The sequence below is a fragment of the Phaseolus vulgaris genome, chromosome 9 (assembly GCF_051622355.1).
Source record: "Phaseolus vulgaris cultivar YP4 chromosome 9, ASM5162235v1, whole genome shotgun sequence".
NCBI classification, from domain to species: Eukaryota; Viridiplantae; Streptophyta; class Magnoliopsida; order Fabales; family Fabaceae; genus Phaseolus; species Phaseolus vulgaris.
In genome coordinates, this window is record NC_143506.1 from 36,539,595 (window position 1) to 36,561,385 (window position 21,791).

General features: G+C 28.5%; 2 protein-coding genes across 2 annotated transcripts; one reads left to right on the top strand and one right to left on the bottom strand.

Moving 5' to 3' along the window:
• The first annotated feature begins 6,168 nt into the window (after positions 1–6,168).
• Positions 6,169–9,643, top strand: LOC137821908 (glycerophosphocholine acyltransferase 1). Its single transcript, XM_068626704.2, has 8 exons — positions 6,169–6,434; positions 6,674–6,742; positions 6,871–6,928; positions 7,040–7,140; positions 7,538–7,633; positions 7,709–7,802; positions 8,759–8,996; positions 9,111–9,643. The coding sequence occupies exons 1-8, from the start codon at positions 6,339–6,341 to the stop codon at positions 9,412–9,414; spliced, it is 1,056 nt and encodes a 351-aa protein (XP_068482805.1). The 5' UTR covers positions 6,169–6,338; the 3' UTR covers positions 9,415–9,643.
• A 4,303-nt stretch (positions 9,644–13,946) lies between these two features.
• Positions 13,947–15,659, bottom strand: LOC137822437 (hydroxyproline-rich glycoprotein family protein). The gene has a single exon (XM_068627323.1). The coding sequence runs from the start codon at positions 15,657–15,659 to the stop codon at positions 13,947–13,949; it is 1,713 nt and encodes a 570-aa protein (XP_068483424.1).
• Between the last annotated feature and the right edge of the window lie 6,132 nt (positions 15,660–21,791).

Below are 21,791 nucleotides of genomic sequence, written 5' to 3' on the forward strand. Positions count from 1 at the left end.
TTTATAAGTAATATGAAATTTTTTCATTTTTTTATTTTTTATTTTTTATCTTCAATTTATTTTGTGACCCTTTTTATTATTTTGATTTTAAAAAAATGTTTAAAAAAAAAATCATCCTAACATATTCATACTCATATTATAGAAAACATTTATGAATGGAATCTCTCCTTCCAACAGTATATTTTTTCATGCACATTGTTCATTCAATTTAAGTATTCTCTCATTTTTTTTTCTTATTTTTTTATTGTTCTTTCATTAATTATGTGTTTGTGTTCGCTGTAACCCTCAATCATTCTAAATTTTAAATGCATAAGAAAATTTCACATCACTTCTTCGATGTATCAACAATTCTCAAATATTTTGTTACCAAATTTTGAACATGGATTTTCCTGAAAGAAAAACCTGAGACTAAAATGGAATAAAATAGATATCGTTTTCTACTAAAGTAAAAAAAAAAAAAAAGTTAAGGATTAAAGTGCTTGATTGATTCAAATTCTAAATAGCCATACTTTTTTCTATATGCATAACCTATCATGTAACAATAAGGGCATTTAATAAATATCTTTAAATTAAAAATTACTTTGACATAGATAATATTTATAAGATATTATATTAATATCAAATTATTTAATACTTCATTTATATAAATTAAAATCGACGTAATATATATATTTCAAAAAATAGAAAAGCATGGATCATTTAACTATATTGTTGTTCAATTTCAATAAATTTAACATTGAATGATTAAATCAATAAAATTCACTTCTTTTTAAAGTAGATTTTGAGAACTATAGACACCGTACTCAAAATTCATTGTCTTTATTTATTTTCTTGTGTGTTGTTTATATTTTCTTCGTTAATTGTCATTTTCATGTATCTTCTTACTTTTCATCTTCTATATACACTTGTTTCTATATTTTTTTTTACATTATTTCAAATACTATAAAAAAATAATTAAATAAAAACTAAAATAAATAAATATTATTTTTAAAATTAAAAAAATATTAATATTTAAATTAGTATTTATGATTGATAAATATTTTCTAAAGTGTTATTTAATTATCTATCAAGGTTTTAGCTACTAACTTTAAAATATAAATAATTGGTAGTTAAAATTTTGATAGCTAATTATATGTGAATTTAAAAACTATTTATTAATAAAAACTAATTTAGATACCAATAATTTTTTAGTATTTAAAATAGTATTTATTTTATTCAATATAACTTATGTATGTTGTTTTTAGTAGTGAAGTACATCTTTACCTAAAAAGTAAAAAAAAAAAAAACTTTTTTTTAATACTATATAAATGAGTGAAATCTTATATTTCAAACTTAACGTTCATGTTTTAATATTATTTATACATAATTTTTTCTCTATATATATTTCTTTTTATATAAAGGCTCAAAGGTACAAACTCCAAACCTCAAGCCATGATCGTACATTTGGTGAATAGGTTAAAACACTCAATCTTAATCAAATTTTAGTTATCTCAGAATCAATTTATTATAAGACTAAATCTTGAAACTCTGATGTGTATGAAAAAAAAATGTAATATGATATTTGCATTGGTTATGACTAAGCAATTATGAAGTATGATACTAATAATGAATGATTAAAAGAATAGGGACCACACAGCAACATAGAAAACAAATAGAGAAACACTGAACAATACAATGTCTACAACTTTATTTGATAAGGGAGACAACACCACAAAGACTCACAAATTATACAAAGAGAGCCACACATACATCATTGCTTATGCCTTTCAATATCTTCATTTCAAGATATTCAAACTCTATATTAGTTTTCAAAAGTTACACTAATACAAAAAAAATCAAGAAAACAAAATTCAATTTTAAAAATAAAAAATAATTAGTTATTATAATGACTAAATTAGAGACTCAAAAAATTTTCGATTTCTAAATTAGTTTTTATTATTTTTAAATAGTTTATAAATTAGTATCTAATTAGCTACCAAGATTTTAACTACTAATTATTTAAATTATAAATTTGGTAGCAAAAAACTTTGTAAATTACATATCAATTTAAAAACCATTTAATAATAATATAAACTAATTTAAAAATCAATTTTTTAATCTCTAAAATTAATTTTTATTTAATGATTTTCTTCTAGTAGTGTTATATTGAAAATGTATGCATTTGGTTACTTGATGTAGTTTAGGGTCTTTAGGGGCAGTGCTTTTCGCTTGTTGGTTTGGCAGACATTGCTAGATGATTTCTGTATGTATAATGGTTGATTCACCCCTAAAGTGGTTTGCATTTATCACTACAAGAAAATTATGAAATAGAAACCAATTTTTAGAGACCAAAATAATTAGTTACAATAGTAACTAAATTATAGATCATTTTAGAAACTAAAACAAAAATTGGTTTCTAAATTAGTTTCTATTATTGTTAAATAGTTTATAAATTGGTATCTAATTAGCAACCCAAACTTTTAGAGACCAAATTTAGAAACTAAATAATTGGTAGTTAAAACCTTGGTTATTAATTAGATACCAATTTAGAAACTATTTAACAATAATATAAACTAATTTAGAAACCAATTTTTGTTTTAGTTTTTAAAATGATCTATAATTTAGTTATTATTGCAACTAATTATTTTAGTGTCTAAAAATTGGTTTCTACTTTATGATTTCCTTGTAGTGTGTATATTTGTTATTGTTGATAAAAAAAATTGAAAATATTAAAAAACTTTTCAAATTTCAAACCAAACTTGTTATAATTAATTGTGTAAGGGAGTGAGAAATGGATTTGTGAATGGCATAAAAAGAAGAAGAAGGAAATGATAATTAATTTATTTTTTCAGTCTTAATTATTTATATAATAAAGGTGGTCTTACCCACCCCCAATTTTGAAATGGAGGCGCCGGGGAAACGCCGTTAAATAATTGTAACGCCGTTAAATATTTGTGAATTTGTGTTTGACATTTATAAAATCAACAAACATATACCACCAACTCATTTAAAATCATCACATTTCACCAACAAACCCTATCTTCACAAATTCAAATTTTAAAATTCTAAATATTGCTTTTGTTGAACAATTTAGGCATATATATATATAAACTATATTAGTATAAATTTGACCATATATTTTCCCCAATAATGCCTTTTCATTGAATTATATTTTCTCAAAATTTATTGCTAAATTGATTTTTTTTTCATAATGTTTACAAATATTTATATTACACTAACATAAGACACAATAATCTTGACGAAAAAAAATTATAGTTTAATGGTTGAATCAATAAAAAATATTGTATATATAAGATTATTGATGATTTTATATTTATTACAAGTTACATATTAACATATTCCATGTATATAATAAAAATTTATCCATAAAAATTAAATATCATTAAGTTGAAATAACATTGCATCAAATTTTCATGTATTTCTTAGTAAGAGGGTTATTTATTTTAGGATTATACGTATATATTTTCTTGGAAGACAATTATACTTGAGAAAAATTACTACGGGTGAAATCAAATATTTAATATAGTTTACCTATTCAAAACTCAAAATTCGAAACTGTTAATTTAAATTGAAATAATCTTATACTAATTAATTTTCATATTCAGTGATTAAACTCTAAATCACTTGTTAAGTGAACTCAAAATTATTATATATACGAGAAAAAAACTATATTTTATCGTGGAATATATTTTAATATTTACTAAAATGATAAAATAAATAGCCAATCCCTAAAATGGAAATAAATGCATAAGGATGAAGAAGATTCACGTATTGAGTATGGAATAAAGGAAAATTTTGAAATTTCACAAATTGATTGGGTGCAGGTTCAAAATCATTGAGTGCAGAAAGCAATTATTGTTAGAGGTTTTTACAACACAAAAGAAAGCCCAAGTTTAAGCTTAGGAAGCCCAAAAGTGTTAGGAAAAGTCATGTTGATTAGTTAACCCTAATTAAATATAAAGTCAAATTTAGTCCAAGTTAATTGGCCTAATAATTACAAGTAGTTTTTTTTTAAATGTTGAATATTTATATTTATTCCGTATTTAAATTATTTATTAAATATATAATATTTTTAAAATATTTTTTTAATTATGCATTTTTTTGTTTCTTTCATTTATATGACATAATTTTATTATTATTATTATTATTATTATTATTATTTATGTAATTTATTTTTTAAAATTTTTATACATAAAATATTGATAATGATAGTCCATAATTAATTTTCAATATTTTATATTAAATTATTTCTTTTTAATGATTTATATAATTTGTAATATTTATTTGTTATTTAAATATTGAACTTTTGATGCTAGACAAAATATTTGACATAATTTGAGCCCTCTTATAAGGTAGTGTATATTTATTTAAATAAAAATCATACTACTTTTGTTTTATTAAAGATGCTTATTATTATTTTATATATTATGTCTATCAATAAATTTACAACGAATCTTGATTAAATTACGGATTAAAGTTACTAGTTTAATTTAGATCACATTTCTTTTATTTCCTTTTTTTTAAAAACCCTTATACTACTATTGTGATTCTTCTAATCTTAATTATTATTTTTTTATCATTATACTATTTGACATAAGTTGAACTTTCTTAAGCATTTCTTACAGAGATGCTAATGGTGTTAAATTTGAACAATAATCACTAGATAATATAATTTAAATAATATTGTTTTAATAGTTTAATTAAAGATAATCTATTTTTCATGGACAAATAGACAATCATACACAAATATTTCACAAATAATATATACTTTTAATAAACTAATTATTTTATCTTAAGTATGTTCCTCATAGCTGAAAAAAAGTGATTTCCTCGTATGAAATAAAGCTTTGTTAAGTTATTAAATTTCCAAACCTTAAATCCTAAATACATTTCAATAAAACTTCTCATATAATATATTAACATTTTGTAATTACATACTAAATTTATCATGTCAATAGAAGAAGATGATAATTACAAAAGTATAACAATTATTAAACTTTAAGTATTAATTACATCCATGCAAGCAGATAAAAGAATAAACAAAATTATGCATTATCATAAAACGAGCATCTTAAACAAAATATCTATTTATTAGGTATAAAAATAATATTTAGGTGTGAGTCTATTGAAACTAAAATTTCATCTTAATAATATAAATTTTAAAATAATATCATTAAAATATTTTTTGAATATATTAATTTATAATATGTAACCATGAAGCTAATAATGTTCCAGTGACACTTCTGGAAACCTCCACGATTCTGTGGAGTGCATGTTATGGGACACATGGCACAAATCTTAATAAAATTGGGTTATGTGTCCTTATCCATCAACATCATGGGTAGGGATACCCATCTTTTTAGTGCTTAATCAACCTTCTTATAATTTTTAATATTATTTTACTTTTCAATTAGTATCTTAAAAACATAAGATGACCCTTCTTCATAATATCACTTAAAAATTAGACTTAGGTATATGTTGGGTTACCTAAATTGAATTAGTTATAATAATTTATAAATTTAAGTATTTTTATTTTATTTTTTTATTAAATTTTTTGTTTGATTTAGTTTTCAATCAAGTTCTTACATTTTGATTTTGTCATTAATTTAGTTGACATGATGGTTATCCTAAGTTGTTATTGTTTTTATGTCTCTACATAAAAAGTATAAAATAACATAACTAAATTTGAATTACCTTATAAATATTTCGTAGCATTATTAATTAAATTTTTATAAATTGTTATGTTTTATTAAGTATTCAAAGAATTTATATATTTTTATCGAAATTTTGATGTGATCTTCACATTATTAAGTGAAATGATGTGATTGCTTGATTTTATAGTCTCAACTAATTAACAAACAAGTTTAATTTTGATGTATGCTTTTATCATGTTAACCAATTAAAAATGGTCTTCAATGTAATTTTCTTAAAAAAATTATCACAAACTATTAATTTTCAGTCATATAAAATTTAAAGAAAATAGTGTTTTTTTACAGTGTTAGACCATTCAATTACATTACACTACTAGTTGATTAGTTAAGATGGTTTGGTTGTTTATACTTTTTTTCATATGAATCAAAATTAGAAAAGGCACATATGTAGGTATATATATACATATATATATACATATATATATATATATATATAGATATATATACATATATATAGATATATACATATATATATATATACATATATATATATATATACATATATATATATACATATATATATATATGTGTGTGTGTGTGACAGGAGAACAAAGGCCATATTTCACTCCCAAAATTGTGTTTCTGCACACACCACCATCTTTCTCTGTCTGAATCATTCAAACACGTATGGCTGTGTCTGATAACGAAGACTTTGCATCAGACTATACAGACAGCGAACCCTCTAAAAAGACCAGGCGTAGTAGGTTCAGGGATAGGTCCAAGGTATGTTGTTGCCTTCAATCCATATGTTTTTTTTTTTTGTATAAAACTTAGATGCATGTTTTTTTGGTACTGTTGTTTAATTTTATTTTGTAGCTGACTGAACAATATTATAAAATAACTGTATTTGATTGGCGTCACAAGTTTTGTCCTTTTCGTTTTTCCAATTTGATTTCTATGCATTCTGTATCTATTTTTTGATTTTATGATATGGATTTGTTTTGTTTTGGTTGAAAATTAAGGAGGTGTTGTCTAAACAAGCTGTGAAGATAGTCAAACGAGCTGAAGAGCATGAAAGTTTCATCAACAAGGTGGGTTTGCTTAATTTCTGATTCATGTTTTTTTAGCTATGGATTTATTTTTCATCATCTTGGGCCATTAGGGTATGCTAATATCGAACAAGCTTTGATTTTTTTTATTTATTTCTGTGAATGTTCAGGTGACTCATCTTCTGGGGGTTCTTGGCTTTGGTGGGTTTTGCTTCCTCTTTGGGGCAAGTAAGTTTATTCTGATTGAACAGTGTAGTGGTTTTTGTTTCTCTTTTTCTCTTTTGAGAAGATTCAATGCCTCTTTATTGGTTTTCATTTTTTATCACCCTCTTTTACCAGGGCCAGAAGCTGTTCCCTTGGTATATTGTGTGTTCTATGTCGTGTTTGTTCCTCTCCGTTGGATATATTACAGGTTCAAGAAATGGCATTACTATCTCCTGGTAAATGATGATATCTCATACTCTCTCTGCAACCATGAAACCAGTGAAGTGCTAACAACACAACTTTTTGACATACTCTTTTAAATATACTTTTTATTGACTAAAATGTATTATAAATCATAAATTGATGTGAATTTCATTACTTATTTAATAAGCTTCTCTCATGATTTGCAATTTTTAACAAGTTTTAATTTTAACTACTGATAAAGAGTATTTTAGAAAGTGTGTTAGAGACTCCTAGGCCCTGTTTCAATATCTTTACTGATTAAAATCATTGGAACAATGTCTTAATGTTCTCATTATGAAGAGGGTACAAGTATTAATTTCATATGTACCTATTAGAAAACTATGCATGAAAACCAAGCAATTAAGTGATTGTATTGTTCATATGTTTCAGGATTTTTGCTATTATGCCAATACAATCTTGTTGATTTGCCTCCTTTTTTATCCAAGAAATGAAAAGCTTTTCATGGTCTGCTTTTCATTCGCTGAGGTAACCATAATTTGATATCTTGGTAGAAGAATGGTTCATTTGTCAACTTTATGACTTATTCAAGAACTGTTGCAGGGACCATTAGCGTGGGCTTTGATTGTTTGGCGCTGCAGTTTGGTTTTCAGTTCTTTTGACAAAATTGTCAGTGTTCTGATCCATCTTTTACCTGGTAATGACTGCATTTTTAATAACTTCTCTCCTTTTTAAACAAGATAATAAAGTTTTGGAAAACCTTAGCCTTCTACTATGATCATTCTGAACTTATGTTTTCCATGGTCAAATATTGGGAATGACTGCAAGAAAAAGGTCTGTATGTGTTATCTGCATAGCGTGCACTAAGTAATTTTGTGTGGAACATCTCTGATAAAGTGTATTTTACATGCTTTTTATTCAAATTCTATTATCTTCATAATTTCTCCATTCAATATTCAAAAGATTCTCGAATAGTAATGGGGTTGGTTTAACTCCTAGTTTTTCTGCACCTAGATAGATCCTCCTAGATGCATATTGATGTTTGAACTAAAATCAATATTCAATAGCTTCATGCCAGACATGGAAATCAATAGTTTAGTAGCAGTAGACAACTTTTGCTAGATTTTTCAGAGAAATAACAGAAAAACAAGGTTTCCAGCCCAGAAATTTTTGATTTTAAAAGTGGATAATTTTGTTAAATATTAAATATTCTATTTGTGTGGAACTGAATTCATGATTAAATTCTGTAAGGAAATTTAAAAAGTGGCTATAATAGCCAGAATGTATGTTTATCAAGAAATTTGTATTAGTGCATATGGAGGATTTCTTTATCCATGCTTGAATTATGTAATATCTGTCGGATATAAAACCATTCATGAGTCTTCATCTAAGAATATGCCCCTAAATCTGTACATTCAATTAATACATTTTATCCTGAATATTATGAAAATATTATTTTAGTACTCGTTTATCCATGCAACAACTTGGAACTTCTAGATAGACATCAGAATATCAGAGATGCTACAATTGGAATGGACTTCTGATAGACTCCTCAACTTTATTGTTTCTTACTCTGCTTCCATTTTGGCTTGGATTTGTGATAGACTTGTCAAATATTATGCTTTTAATGCAATAGTTTTGTTTTGTTTTCAGGATTAGTTCTATTTTCCATTCGATGGTGGAATCCTACAACCTTTGAAGCCATGCGACCAGAGGGAACTGCTGCAAGAGCTACATGGCCTTATATTGAAGATAAATCCCATCTCTGGATGTGGTTGTTTCTGGTTCCCTTAGCAGTTTACATTCTGTGGCAGGTTCTATACTTCCTCATTGTCAATGTCTTGCGCAGACAACGGTTTTTAAGAGATCCTGAAGTCATGACTTCCTACAGGTAATCAATGAACTTCCCTACACTTTTCTCACTCCATTTTGGAAGGGTGTGTTCTTGAGTGGTGGTAGAAAGTTGTTTGAAATTTCTCATTTTGTTGTGTTCACTGTTTCATAGGGAACTCTCCAAAAAGGCTCAGAAAGCAAACAATATGTGGTGGCGCTTAAGTGGCCTACTTGGGGATCAAAATCGCTTGTTGATGTACATCCTTCTTCAAGGCATGTTTACTGTGGCAACCACAGCACTAACTGTTCCCATATTCTTGTCCTATGAATTGTCTGTGATTTTCCAAATACTGAAGATTTCTGCTTCAGTATGGAATGGGGGAAGCTTCCTGATAGATGTAATGCCTAGGCAGGTAATTCTCAAGGAGAAAAAGAAATCAGAAATGCAACATGTTCCAAATCAAAATTATCAGTGATAGATGGTGCTGGAAAATTGTAGGTAGTTCAACAATTCTTCATGATATGAATGAAATATCCCTTTATTCATACCATATTAGTCTTGCTGTATAATACAAGAAGACCAATGTAAGTGGAATATACCAATGCACATTCCATGTGCATGTGTTCTGATGGGGACTTTGTAGAACAGTCTTGAAAAGTATAATTTCTGTGATCCTTACAAGAGTCTGACGAATTTTGGTACACATATATCCTTACCACTTCCTGCAATGGCCCCCCACATTTGTGTCTGTCACATTCAAAAGTTGCAAAAAAATCATCAGTGAAATGATCAAATCCATCATGAAAATCTCATAATTTAAGGCAAGAAAATTATATTTCACCTGATTTTGTCACTCCTCCTTATAGCTTAGAACATGGTGTATTTGAAGATATAGTTGGAATTTGAATAAATAACTTTAAGAATGAATGAAACTCAAATGGAAGACCATGTGTACAATTGTACTTAGTCACTGTGTACTTGGATTACCTGTCGAATAGTTGAACATTTATGAAAGAGAATATTTGAGTGAGCACTTTAGGGACCAAGAAAGGGGACCTCTGCATTAATTTAGACAACAAAAAAGATGAAAACATTTAATGTGAAACTTTGGAACTCATTAATATCTTGATTAAGAAATTGTTTCACATTTCAACTATGGACTTTTCAGCTAGAAGGATATCATGTACATACATAAGTAAAATTGTGAAAGTAGATAATATCTTTTTAGTAAACAAATAGTGATCAAATTTGGATTGAACAAAATCAATGAAAAGAAAGAGAGGTAGATCTATATAATTTTTTTTTGGAACTATTGACCTGTTTTAACTCATATAAAGACTTTTTTAACTTGCATACTTGATTGAGTTTGGTAGAAATAAGAGACATTCCTTGCATGTAAGAAAGACATTATTAACATTCCTTGCATGTAAGAAAGACATTATTAACATTCCTTGCATACTTATTAAGATTATGTGGTAGATCCATATAAGAAAGACATTATTAACATCCAACTGTGACTAGAGATTTCTACACATGTAGTATGATTCACTATACACAAATTCTTACTCATTGTCAATCCTATTAGTTTTAATATTCAAGTTGAAATTATTCTTAACAAGGATAATAGAATTGGATTTTGGTTTCACTTTTAATTTTCATGAAAAACAACCTAGTAAAATCATTTACAATAATAAAAAAAAATATCAATGCTCATCAATGAGAGGAGTTCCAAAAGAATCCCATATGTTTGTATGCAACAAATTAAAATTATAAATAGATATAATATTATTTTTCATAAAAGATAATCTATGTTGCTTAACTAAACAACAAGAGTTACACATTATTTCACTATTAGATTGTATTAGATTGCATGTAAGAGAATACTTTGATTTTTTTTTTGAAAATTTCAAAATCAACATTGTTCTAATAATGTTTTATATTGTTAATGAAAATAGTATTGATAAAATGATGAGTGTTTGGTTCCTCCAGGTAGGTAGCAGAGTCCCTCTTAAACTCAACATGCCCATTTTTTTTAAAGTAATATTATCTCGTATTTGACAAAGTTTTCATAAAAATTTAGTTCACAATTTAAACACTCAATGAAGTGTCGAACAAAAATATGATTGAAAGTAAAATAAGATATATATTACAAAATAAAACTGAACAAAAGGGAACAAAGATGAACAAAAGAGTAAACTAAAGACAAATGATATGGGAATGAATATCTCTTCTTTCTTATTATTTAAATAAAAAACAAAAGGGGTTTGAATATATACAAGTAGTATACTAAGGAAATAATCAATATTAAATACTAGAATCAAAAGATAAAATAAAGGTTATTCCCTTCTATAAAGAGAAATAACTGATAATTAGAAAAGACATTCAATTATTTTTTTCTATAGAAAGAAACAACTGATAATTAGAAAACACTCCCAATTAGGTATCTTTCTGTAACTCTGGTATCCGTATCCTTTAATAATATATGTAACATAATGAACACAATAATTTTAAAAATTGAATATTTTTAGTATGAAGTGCTATAACATGAGATTCATTTAAAAGTTTTATATTAACAAGTTTGATTTTATAAAAAATTATGTAATATGTAACTCATGTATAAAGAATCTAAGAATCTTGAAATTTTTTAACTTTCTTAGATTTATAAGTGGAATAATACTCGACAATAAGATTGTTAATTTGATTTACTTTGTGAGAAAAATTTGTTGAAAAATCTTTCAATATTTTCAATAATGGTTAAACTTGCTTAGGTGTAAATTGTTCATTGTTTTGATTAATATCTTGATGGCTGGCCTACATTTAAATTACTAGTTCTTATTTTGTAAAAAATTATTAATATTATGCTCGTTTGTTTGTTTATCTCAAGATCAAAAGTTATGTTTGAAATAACATTCATCTATATGGAATGATTCATCTTGTCATTGTAGGTGCAATGTTTTTCATAATCGGGATTTGTTCTTCTCCATTTCTTGATTTTTTTCAGCCATTTTCATTATCTAATAGTATTCGACATTTTTTACATCAGGAAAACAATTTTTATTAAGTTGTCTTTCTTGTTGAAGAACAAGATAAAAAAACATGATTTATGTCTTTACATGATTGTAAATTTATCCAAGATACTTTAAGAAACATATAACATGATCTGAATTTGTGTATTTTATCTCAAAACATCACAACCGCATTTTATGTCACATGAGGAGTATGGATTTGGTTTCAAGGATTTTACAAAGAATTTTTAAATATGTGTATAAGTATGAAACACTTCTTTCACCTTATTTGACATAATATGCATTTCTTGAAATAAACATGAAATTATGAAATCATCACATTTGGAGAACATTTCTCACAAATCTTTCCAAAAATATTTAATATTATCAATGTAAATGATATTTTGAGTAATTTGTATATTGAGAGATCGTGTGATCATGAAAGAACCATAACATCGTATATTTTTCATGTATCATAAAGTAGATCATCATCCTGTGGAGCTCCATTATTTTCATTAATGAATTTAAAAAAAAATTAATGATAATTCACATCTATTGATCCATAATGCTTTTGAACTTCTTAGCTAGCAAATACATAAAAAGAAAAGCAATAACATATGAAAAAAAGAAGAGAAGAAGAAGATGATTGCATTGAAGGTAGAGTGAGTTGTGACCCGTGTGATATTATACTGAAGTTAGTTCTCTCATAGACTATATAAAAGTAAATTAGTTCTATAAAATACTTATAAGTAGAAGATGAACACACACAAAATAAATTTTATTGATAATTAGAAAAGCAAAGAATATATACATATTAACATTCAACTAATTGTTATACTCTAAACGTACAACACTACATATTATGGTACAAAAATACGATAATTTTTATTTATTTTAACTGTATTTTTTATTTTTCAGATATTATTGGAATTATTAATTGGATTATTTTTTTTATTCGATAACTATTTGCGTAAATTATGAAATTTTGATCCTGTTCTTACAAATTTTGTTGACATAATGATAGATGAGGACATGCTATTTTTGTAATCATTTGTTCGTTTTTTTTTTTAAAATAACAATCCTTAGGTCAATTTAAATATTTTTCTCTGAATAAAATTGCTTAATTTTTAAACAAAAAAAAAGAGTGGCTTGGGTTTGTTTGCATGGATGGGTGGTGAAAAGAAGGAAAGATTCTTAACGGAAGTGAAGGTGGTTTCTCTTTAGCAGTGAAAACAAAGTACGTGCTTCAAAATTGACACTTTTATTTCTGATCTCAACTCTTTATGCACATTCAGAAGAAAATACCGACCACAAGACTTCTGAGATAAGTTGTCAATTAAGATTTTATCTTTAAAAAATGTACTAGTATAGTCAGACGACATGTTGAGTCGGTCAGAATCTCGAACCATCGGAATGTTTATCCACGATAAGAAAGATCATATGATAAAATGTGGTTGATCGACTCATAACGACGAATCATGAGTTGACCAAGTTAACAAAGTTAACCCATAATTAAATGTTATTTAGCGTAATCCTAAACACGAATCAACCAACGAGTGTCAACAGTTTTGCTGACTTGATTGTCGGAGTGTCTTCTGCAAATATCGAACCTGTACTAGAGGACGATCAAGAAGAGGAATAAGGAAAGAGTAGGAAGCTGAGTGTAAAAATGACTGACGGAGAAGATTACCAAGCAATCGTTCTTATGCCTATATGTGTGATTATATTAAGCCTATTAGAAGAACTGTTGCAAAAATAAAAATCCAGCACAAAATGAGATTTACTACTAGATAAGAATTACAATGGTAGAAGTTGGTTTGTTGAAAAAGTAATAAAGGCTCCAATAGGTGATAAAAAAGAGAGTGAGAGCCCTAGTTATCCTGCTATACAAATATGTTTTAATCAAGAAAATGGCATGAATGAGTGAAAGTATGTGAGGGAAATAAAACAAACTCAAACCCAAACCCAAGAGACTCTAATAACTGAACTAAAAAAACCATAATTAGAGCCATTTTTGGTTGTGTTTTGTTGAGATAGGAGGCAATGAGGCATTGCTTTTGTCCTTGAAAGAGTTCAGTTTTTCGAGCTTCCACTCTCCCCTCAGCCGAGCGATGAACGATGCAGCCTTAACGTTTACATCGGGACTGGGACAGAAAACGCCGTTACCATTCGTAACGCCGTCACCATTCGTAACGCCGTCATTCACTCTACTTTCCGATACATTCATAATCTCCTCTCGTTCCGGAGAGCTACACCGCGAGCTATGGTTGCTGCGTATCCTAACGAAATCTCCGCGGACGACGAACTTCATCGCCTTCATCTTGAACGGCGGCGGCGGCGGCGGAACTGGAATCAGCGGGGACTGGTTGCCCGCGTTAACTGTCTCCTCAATCTCCTCGTGGAAATTGACGCTTCTGCTCGGCAGCGGTGGTCGCCCGGTGTTTCGACGCCGTGGAGGAGACGGCGGAGTCGGAGGAGGGATCTGGCTCTTGCGCTTTGACCACCGCTTCGACGGCGGAGGAGGTGGCGGTGGAGGTGCGGGTGATACTGAGTGGATTTTCTTGCTCTTGCCTAGTCCTTTTCGGAGTAGACTGTGAAACATTGAAGGCGGTGGCGGAGGAGGTGGTGGAGGTGGCGGCGTCGGTGGTGGCAGTGTCGTGCTATTGGTTAATTCGTCGGCATTATCATCGTAATGTTGATGGTTGCTATTTTTTGCTCTTTGTTTCTTCTTTTTCTTTCGCTGGTTGGAGAGAACTGAAGCCCAAACACTCGCTATCTCTCTCTTCACGTTGCTCTTCTTTCGCTCGGTCTTACGCTCCGATCGCACCTTCGCCGACGGCGTCGGAGGAGCCAGAGGCGGAGAGGGGATCGTCGTGAACTCGCGCTCGTCGAGCTCGACGCTTATCTCAGTGTCTCTCTCTGTTTTCCGATGCGACCGTCGTGTACTGCGACGAGCCGATTCCGGCGGCGGAGGAGGCGGTGGTGGTGGAGGAGGAGGCGGCGTAGTTGACTTCACCGGCGGCGACGAGGTACGAATTTCGAAAGTATCAACAGGAATTTCCTTTACTACTCCATCTTCTTGTTGGTGTTGATGCTGATGTTGTGATTGTGGTGATGGCGATGGTGATGGTGGTGATTCCGGCCACCGTTTGCGGTGGTCGACGGCAGGAAAATAGTCTCTAGCCGGCGAGCGGAACTGCTTGTCGATTTCAAAATCATCAAAGAAGCGGAACTTGTTCCGGTCATCAGCGGTTTCCCACTGGCGCAGATCTGGATAAGAGCTGCTGTTTCTTCTCATTCTCAACCGAGTAGCACCAGCGGTTGGCGGTGACTGAAAGCGGTTGAGAGGTGTATCATTAATGAAGTCCTTTGTTTCCCCTGGGATCCCAAGCCACCGAGATTGTCCTTGGGAAGGAACTCGACGAAACGCAGCGTTTCGATCCGGAACGGCGTGGTGGTGGTTATTACTTGGGGTCTGTTCGTCGTCGTTTCGTCTGGCAAAGACGCCGCAGAGGATTGCGAAAACGACGAGGAGGATGTTGAGGGAGTCCCAGCTGGTCTTGACGGAGGCGGGGCGTATGAGGCGTGTGGAGGCGGAGAGGAGCGGCGGCAGGGCGAGGAAGAGGATGGTTAGAATGACGATGGGGAAGAGAATGATGATTAGTGGAGGGCTGAGTAAGGGTGGCGATGAGTGCCAGGAGCGACGGTGGGGCATGGTGGTTGGTGGTGGTGATGAGGCACCGGAGAAGAAGGTGAAATGAAATTCTTAAAGTGTAACAACAAATAACTCTTTCATTGGGAGCATAGACAGATAATATACTTGGAGTAACAGCTACTTCCCTCACTCTCCTATTTTCAATTATTTATTCTTTTATTCACCAAATTAAATATTATCTTACTATTTTATTAACATCCTTCAATATTAACCTTATATTTGTTTAGTTTGCACTGTTAAGTTTTTATCTTTAATATTTTTAAAAATATTGTTTTTATGTTTATATTTAATTTGTTGTGTTGTTTATATTAATATATATTTTTGTATAATTATTATTTTATATCAATACGATTTAGTTTATTATAAATTGTTATAAGTTTATTATTAAAAATATTAAAAGAAATATTATAAAAAAGGTTAACTTAAATACAATTTAAGCATCAAAATTGATTTATATATTATAATTTTATCAAATTTATAATTAATGTAGATTTTCTAATATTATTCCTTCTAAATCATGATAAGTTCTAGATAGGTTTATGTCATAATTGAATGGTAAATAGAATTGATATAATACCTGGAAAATTGTTTAGTATATATCATAAACAAAATGAAAAGTTAGTTTTTAAGCCAATATAATTGTATTTGAATATCTTATACCATAAGAGAATAAAATGTGGGCCATAAAAGAAATTTTGAAAATTATTGACATGTTGCATCCTTATGACATTAATCTTAAATTATGAACACAACTTATGAATGAGACCCATGGTTCGGCACTTGGGTCCAAACTTTTGAACTTTTTAACATTATTTTCTCCTCTTTCTTAGCTTTCTCATTTTGAACTTTTGAAACACTTGCTATAATTATGTGTTGTTTCTGCCTTTGTGTAATAATATATTCACTTCCATCAATATAACATATTTTAAATTACTATAAAAGAAGAAGGTATATTAGATGTATTCAAGTTGAAGTCTTTCAAGATGTTGGAGATCACTCCATGGTAAAGACATCCCAATATTCAAATTGATAAAATTGAAAATGATAGAATTGTTTACAAATTTAGTTATCTTTTAATAATTGATTTTTTGAATTATGAAAAGCAAATATATTAATCTACACACGTTAATAATAATTTAATATATTTTAAAAAATTTATTTATTTTAACTAATCCGAAATTATTGGTTTAAGACCACATGTTTGTGGATAATTTTTGTTGTTGTTATCTCGACATGCTAAAATCTAAGCAATATTTTTTTCTTTTGCAATTGTCGGTTATTGGTTCTTGATTGTTGGATTGATGTATTTGTTAAAATATTTCGATGTATAAATTAAGTTTTGTTCAAGTAGGTCTTAGAGGAAATTCAATTACACATTTTTTTAAAAAATAAAAGCTCTCATATTAAGCATTACTATGCAACTTAAGATCTCAGTTAGGTTAACACCTCAAATAACAACAATAATTTGTCATCATATAAAAAAAATATTATTAAAAAAAATACAAAAAATACGGAAGAACTAGACCAAAACTATACAAATCCAATCTAGAATAGTCTTTCATGCATAACATTCATGTTGAAAAGATGGTCTCAGCATTCCATGAATGTGTTGGTTCTAGTAGTCCATTATCTAATTATTGTTGTGGAGATCTTCTCTTAAGAGTCTTCAAAGAAAATTTAAGTTTTCCTTACTGAGATCTTATCTGTAGCGTGTGGTGTACTATGATTTTGTAAGAAATATTCAAAATATCTGTTAAAGAAAACATGTTGTGAAAAAGCAAAATAGGTTTAAAATGTCGGCCAAATAATTGCGATACCAATTAGTGTCATTTCGTATATAACATGATAAACCAAAGCCCTTTACTTGTTGGAACCCAAATCCAATTTTTAAGTTCATTCTTCAAATAAATCACCTTGTCTTTATCCTCCAATTCAATCTACGCGTATTAAAAAGTAAGAAAAAAAGTGGAAGAATAAAAACATTTGAGATATAGACAAACAAAACAAACCAAAAACAAAACTCAACTTGTTTCAACAATCTCTTATCTTGTCCCCAAGTAAACTACCCTTATCCATAATACATGCTACCTAATCATCTATGTTTTTTTTTTTTTTTCATTTTATCAAGAAAAATATTTTAAGTCTAACTCAGCTTCATAAAACTGGTTTATAAGATGAGGTTTGCACCCATATATATACTATGAAATGAATGTCCTAATCTCTAACCGATATGAGATCTCCAACACACACCCTTCATGTCGAAGTTGTCAACTCGTGCGTGAGACTACATATTATGGGTGGTCTGATAACGGTCTGGTAGCAGTGGCCTGATAAGCTGAATAAACATTTATTACGATAGACTCAAAATGACTCTAATATTATAGTAAGAAGTTGACTTTAAACCTATTTCAATCTCATAAAACCAGCTTATAAGATGAGGTTTGCATCCACATATATACTATGAAATGTCCTAATCTCTAGTTGATGTGAAATCTCCAACACACATATCTCATGCCGAAGCTGCCAACTCGTGCATGAGACTACATATTATGGATGGTTCAATAACAGTTTGATAACGGGTGACCGGATAAGCCTAACAAACATTCGTTAAGGTGAAGTTTCCACCCACCTATATACTATAAAATTTCGATACGAGATCTCCAAACATGTGTATTTTTTATTTTTGTATGAGAAATAAAAGGTTAAATTAAGGTGAGATGTGATACGACAAAGAAGTACTTAAGAATTTGTAGTGGTACGTGTTTGGTTGCCCCTGAATGATTGGAGCGTGGGGGCAATCATTGAAACGCACTTCCTTTACAACAAGAGAACGCTAAAACTGGCTTTTGGGGAGCGCACTTTGTTAAAAGACGAAAACCCAAACAACCCTTTGATTTTTTCTCTTTCAAATTTTTACTGTTTGACTCATTGTTGCCAAAAGTGTTCTCAACCGACCCTATCCATTCATTCTTCTTCTACCCTGTTTGGTCAATTCTGAATTCTCATCTACTTTCCTCCAAAACATCATTTCTCAAAACACACTTTATTAAAAATAACTATTCATTGATACAGACAGCTACAACATCTATAATCAACTCTAGTTTTGTTTAATCATTGCTAATCATTTTTATAGCTGCAAGGGATCATAATACTGTAAGAGATTTTCAATATATATAAACTCATATTTCCTTAAATATTACTTTATTTCATATTCAAAATAACAATTTTGTTTAGTGTTTTATATAATACTTAATAACTAATATTGTTTAAGCAATTAATATGAGATTATATCAATTCAAAAAACCAACATCATCATGACACCGAGAGTAGAATATCAACTGTCATTATCTATACTTTATACATATTTTATGACTGATAAATGTAAATTTCTTGATTTTAAATCACTTGTATCTTCTCTAATTAAGATAAGTGTAAGAAAATTAATATGAAAATATTAAAAACAAATCAATAACCATCTTACTTATTCAAGTAAAAACAAACATTTTTCATTTATACTAAAAAAACCTCACAAACAAATAAAAAGAACACATCTCAAATCTTAAAATGATTATTTTAACTTTTCTAACAAAAATATCAATTTTATAAACATATGTTTGATTATCAATTAAGTAATTCAAATCTTATTCGGTGGACAACTAATTATAAAAATTTCCTAACAGTCAAAATTTAGTTGAATAGACGTGGTTGGATAAAATTATTTGCAATTTAGGCCTATGTAATAAATATTTCGAATGAATTTTCACAACTAAAACAATTATTACACAATTCTAAATTAAATTTTATCTTTTAGTTCTCTAAAAAATCACTGTAGTTTTAGTCCTCTAAGAATAATTCAAACGAATTAAGATTCTTAATTTCATCAAGATATACATTTTTATATTATTTTTTATAACTTTTTTTTATCTCGATAAAAAATAATATATTCATCAAGAAGGTGAAATTATTTTAATTTAATCTACGAAAATAATTATATTCGTATGGTAGTTAAAGCTTGTCCATGTACTTTCTAAAAAAATGTGCATTTTGTGCAGTTTTGCATCCATATTTATTGCCTGAAACACATTGTTAAATTTTTTATTCTCTTTTCTTTTTTCTCAAACTCGTGATATTAAATCATGTAAAATCACCATGCATGCAATTATGCCACCAAAGCAACTTTTTTTTTTCTTTTTCCCTTTTTTCCTGGTTCAATGAAGAGTGATTGGAAGTTAATAGAACAACTAAATAAAAAAAAGAAAGAGATGGCCCTAGTAATAGGAAAATATGGTTTAAGAATTAAGCAAAGGGACACCACTTTCGATGGAAATCTTTTAACTACCATTCTCTTTATAAGAACAATATAATTATATATATGAAAAGAAATAGAAAAAAAAGTATTAATTAATCCCTATCTTATTAACATTTTTTAAATTATTATTAGGTAGGAAACATCTCTTCGATAAATAAGATTTTTTAAGATTTGAAAGCAAATTTTGTTAGAATAAGACATTTTTCAACTTGTTGGAATAAACCTCACAACAAATCTAAAAGATAAATTCTCATATAACAATAATAAAATATGGAATAAATATTTAATGAAGTTATTTTGTTGTTGTGTACTGATCACATTAAAGTTAGAAAAATATGATCAAATATAAATTATTCAATAACTGATTAAATGTGCAGAAATGCTTTAAGTGGAGTACTAATTAAATTATTTTATCCAAATATATAAAATGGAAATGATAGTGCATGACAGATAGAAATGGAAACTTTTTTTTAGCAAAACCCTAAAGTTTTGAGACACAAGAGTTATCTAGAGATGTTTTTGATAGGGTAGGGATATTTTGGCATAGTCATATGCAACATCATTATGATATTCATATTGTGTCCCACTAAACCACACTTGAATTCATTAGGTATTGTTATGGTGTTGTTTGTTTGAATAGGGCATTTGGGAAGGGAAGGCTTACCTACAACTACACCCAAATGACCTACAAACTTACCCCTCTATCTGCCAATCCAACCCTACCTTCCAAACATTATTCACTATTTCATCTTACAAACTGTTTTTAATTTGATTAGGAAAAAATACTAAACAAAAAATAACAATTAGGACTAATATATTTTTATTTTATTTTCATCTAGTATATCTCTCTTACATAGATTAGGGTGTTGGAGATCTCATATCGATTAAAGATAAGAACATTTTATAGTACACAAATGAATGCAAATTTTATCTTGTAAAAACCAGTTTTATAAGGTTGAGTTAGACTTAAACACAACAAGAAAATCACTAAATAGAAATCAATTTTAGAGACAAAAAATAATTAGTTACTATAGTGACTAAATTAGAAACCATTTTAGAGACTAAAAAAATTATTGATTTCTAAATTAGTTTCTATTATTGATAAATTATTTCTAAATTAGTATCTAATTAAGTACCAATTATTCAGATTCTAAATTTGGTAGCAAAAACTTTAATAGTTAGTTAGATACCAATTTAGAAACTATTTATCAATAATAGAAACTAATTTAGAAACCATTTTTTTTTTAATTTTTAAAATATTATCTAATTTAGTTAATATAACAACTAATTATTTTTTGTTTTTAAAATGAGTTTCTATTCAATGATTTTCTTGTAGTAAAAATTATTTTTTTAATATGATATCAGAGTCATCTTATCATTTCAGAACTTATCTTAGGGAGAATTTGTTAGTCTTATCAAGTCACCGCGAGTCACTATCAAATCATTCATGATATATAATCCAACCCAAGAGTTGACATAGGTATATATGTTCCTTTAATATAAATAAATAATAAACTAATAATTTGAGGTTTTTTTAAGGGGATGTGGAATTCAGAAACAATAATTGTCGATGATTAAAATTAATCCATCCAAGTGCTATTAAAAAAATATTGACTTGAAATATAAAATTCATGATTTCACATGTAATAGGAAAATTCAAACGCTTGTGACATAAAATAAAAACATGTTTATCTGTGAGACAGATCTAACATTTTGTTATAACGATGTCATTAAAAATATATATTGTTTGAATGTTTGTTATGTTTTATCATCATTTCTTATTAAATTATTTTTTCTTTTATATTCAAATGTTGACTTTTTAA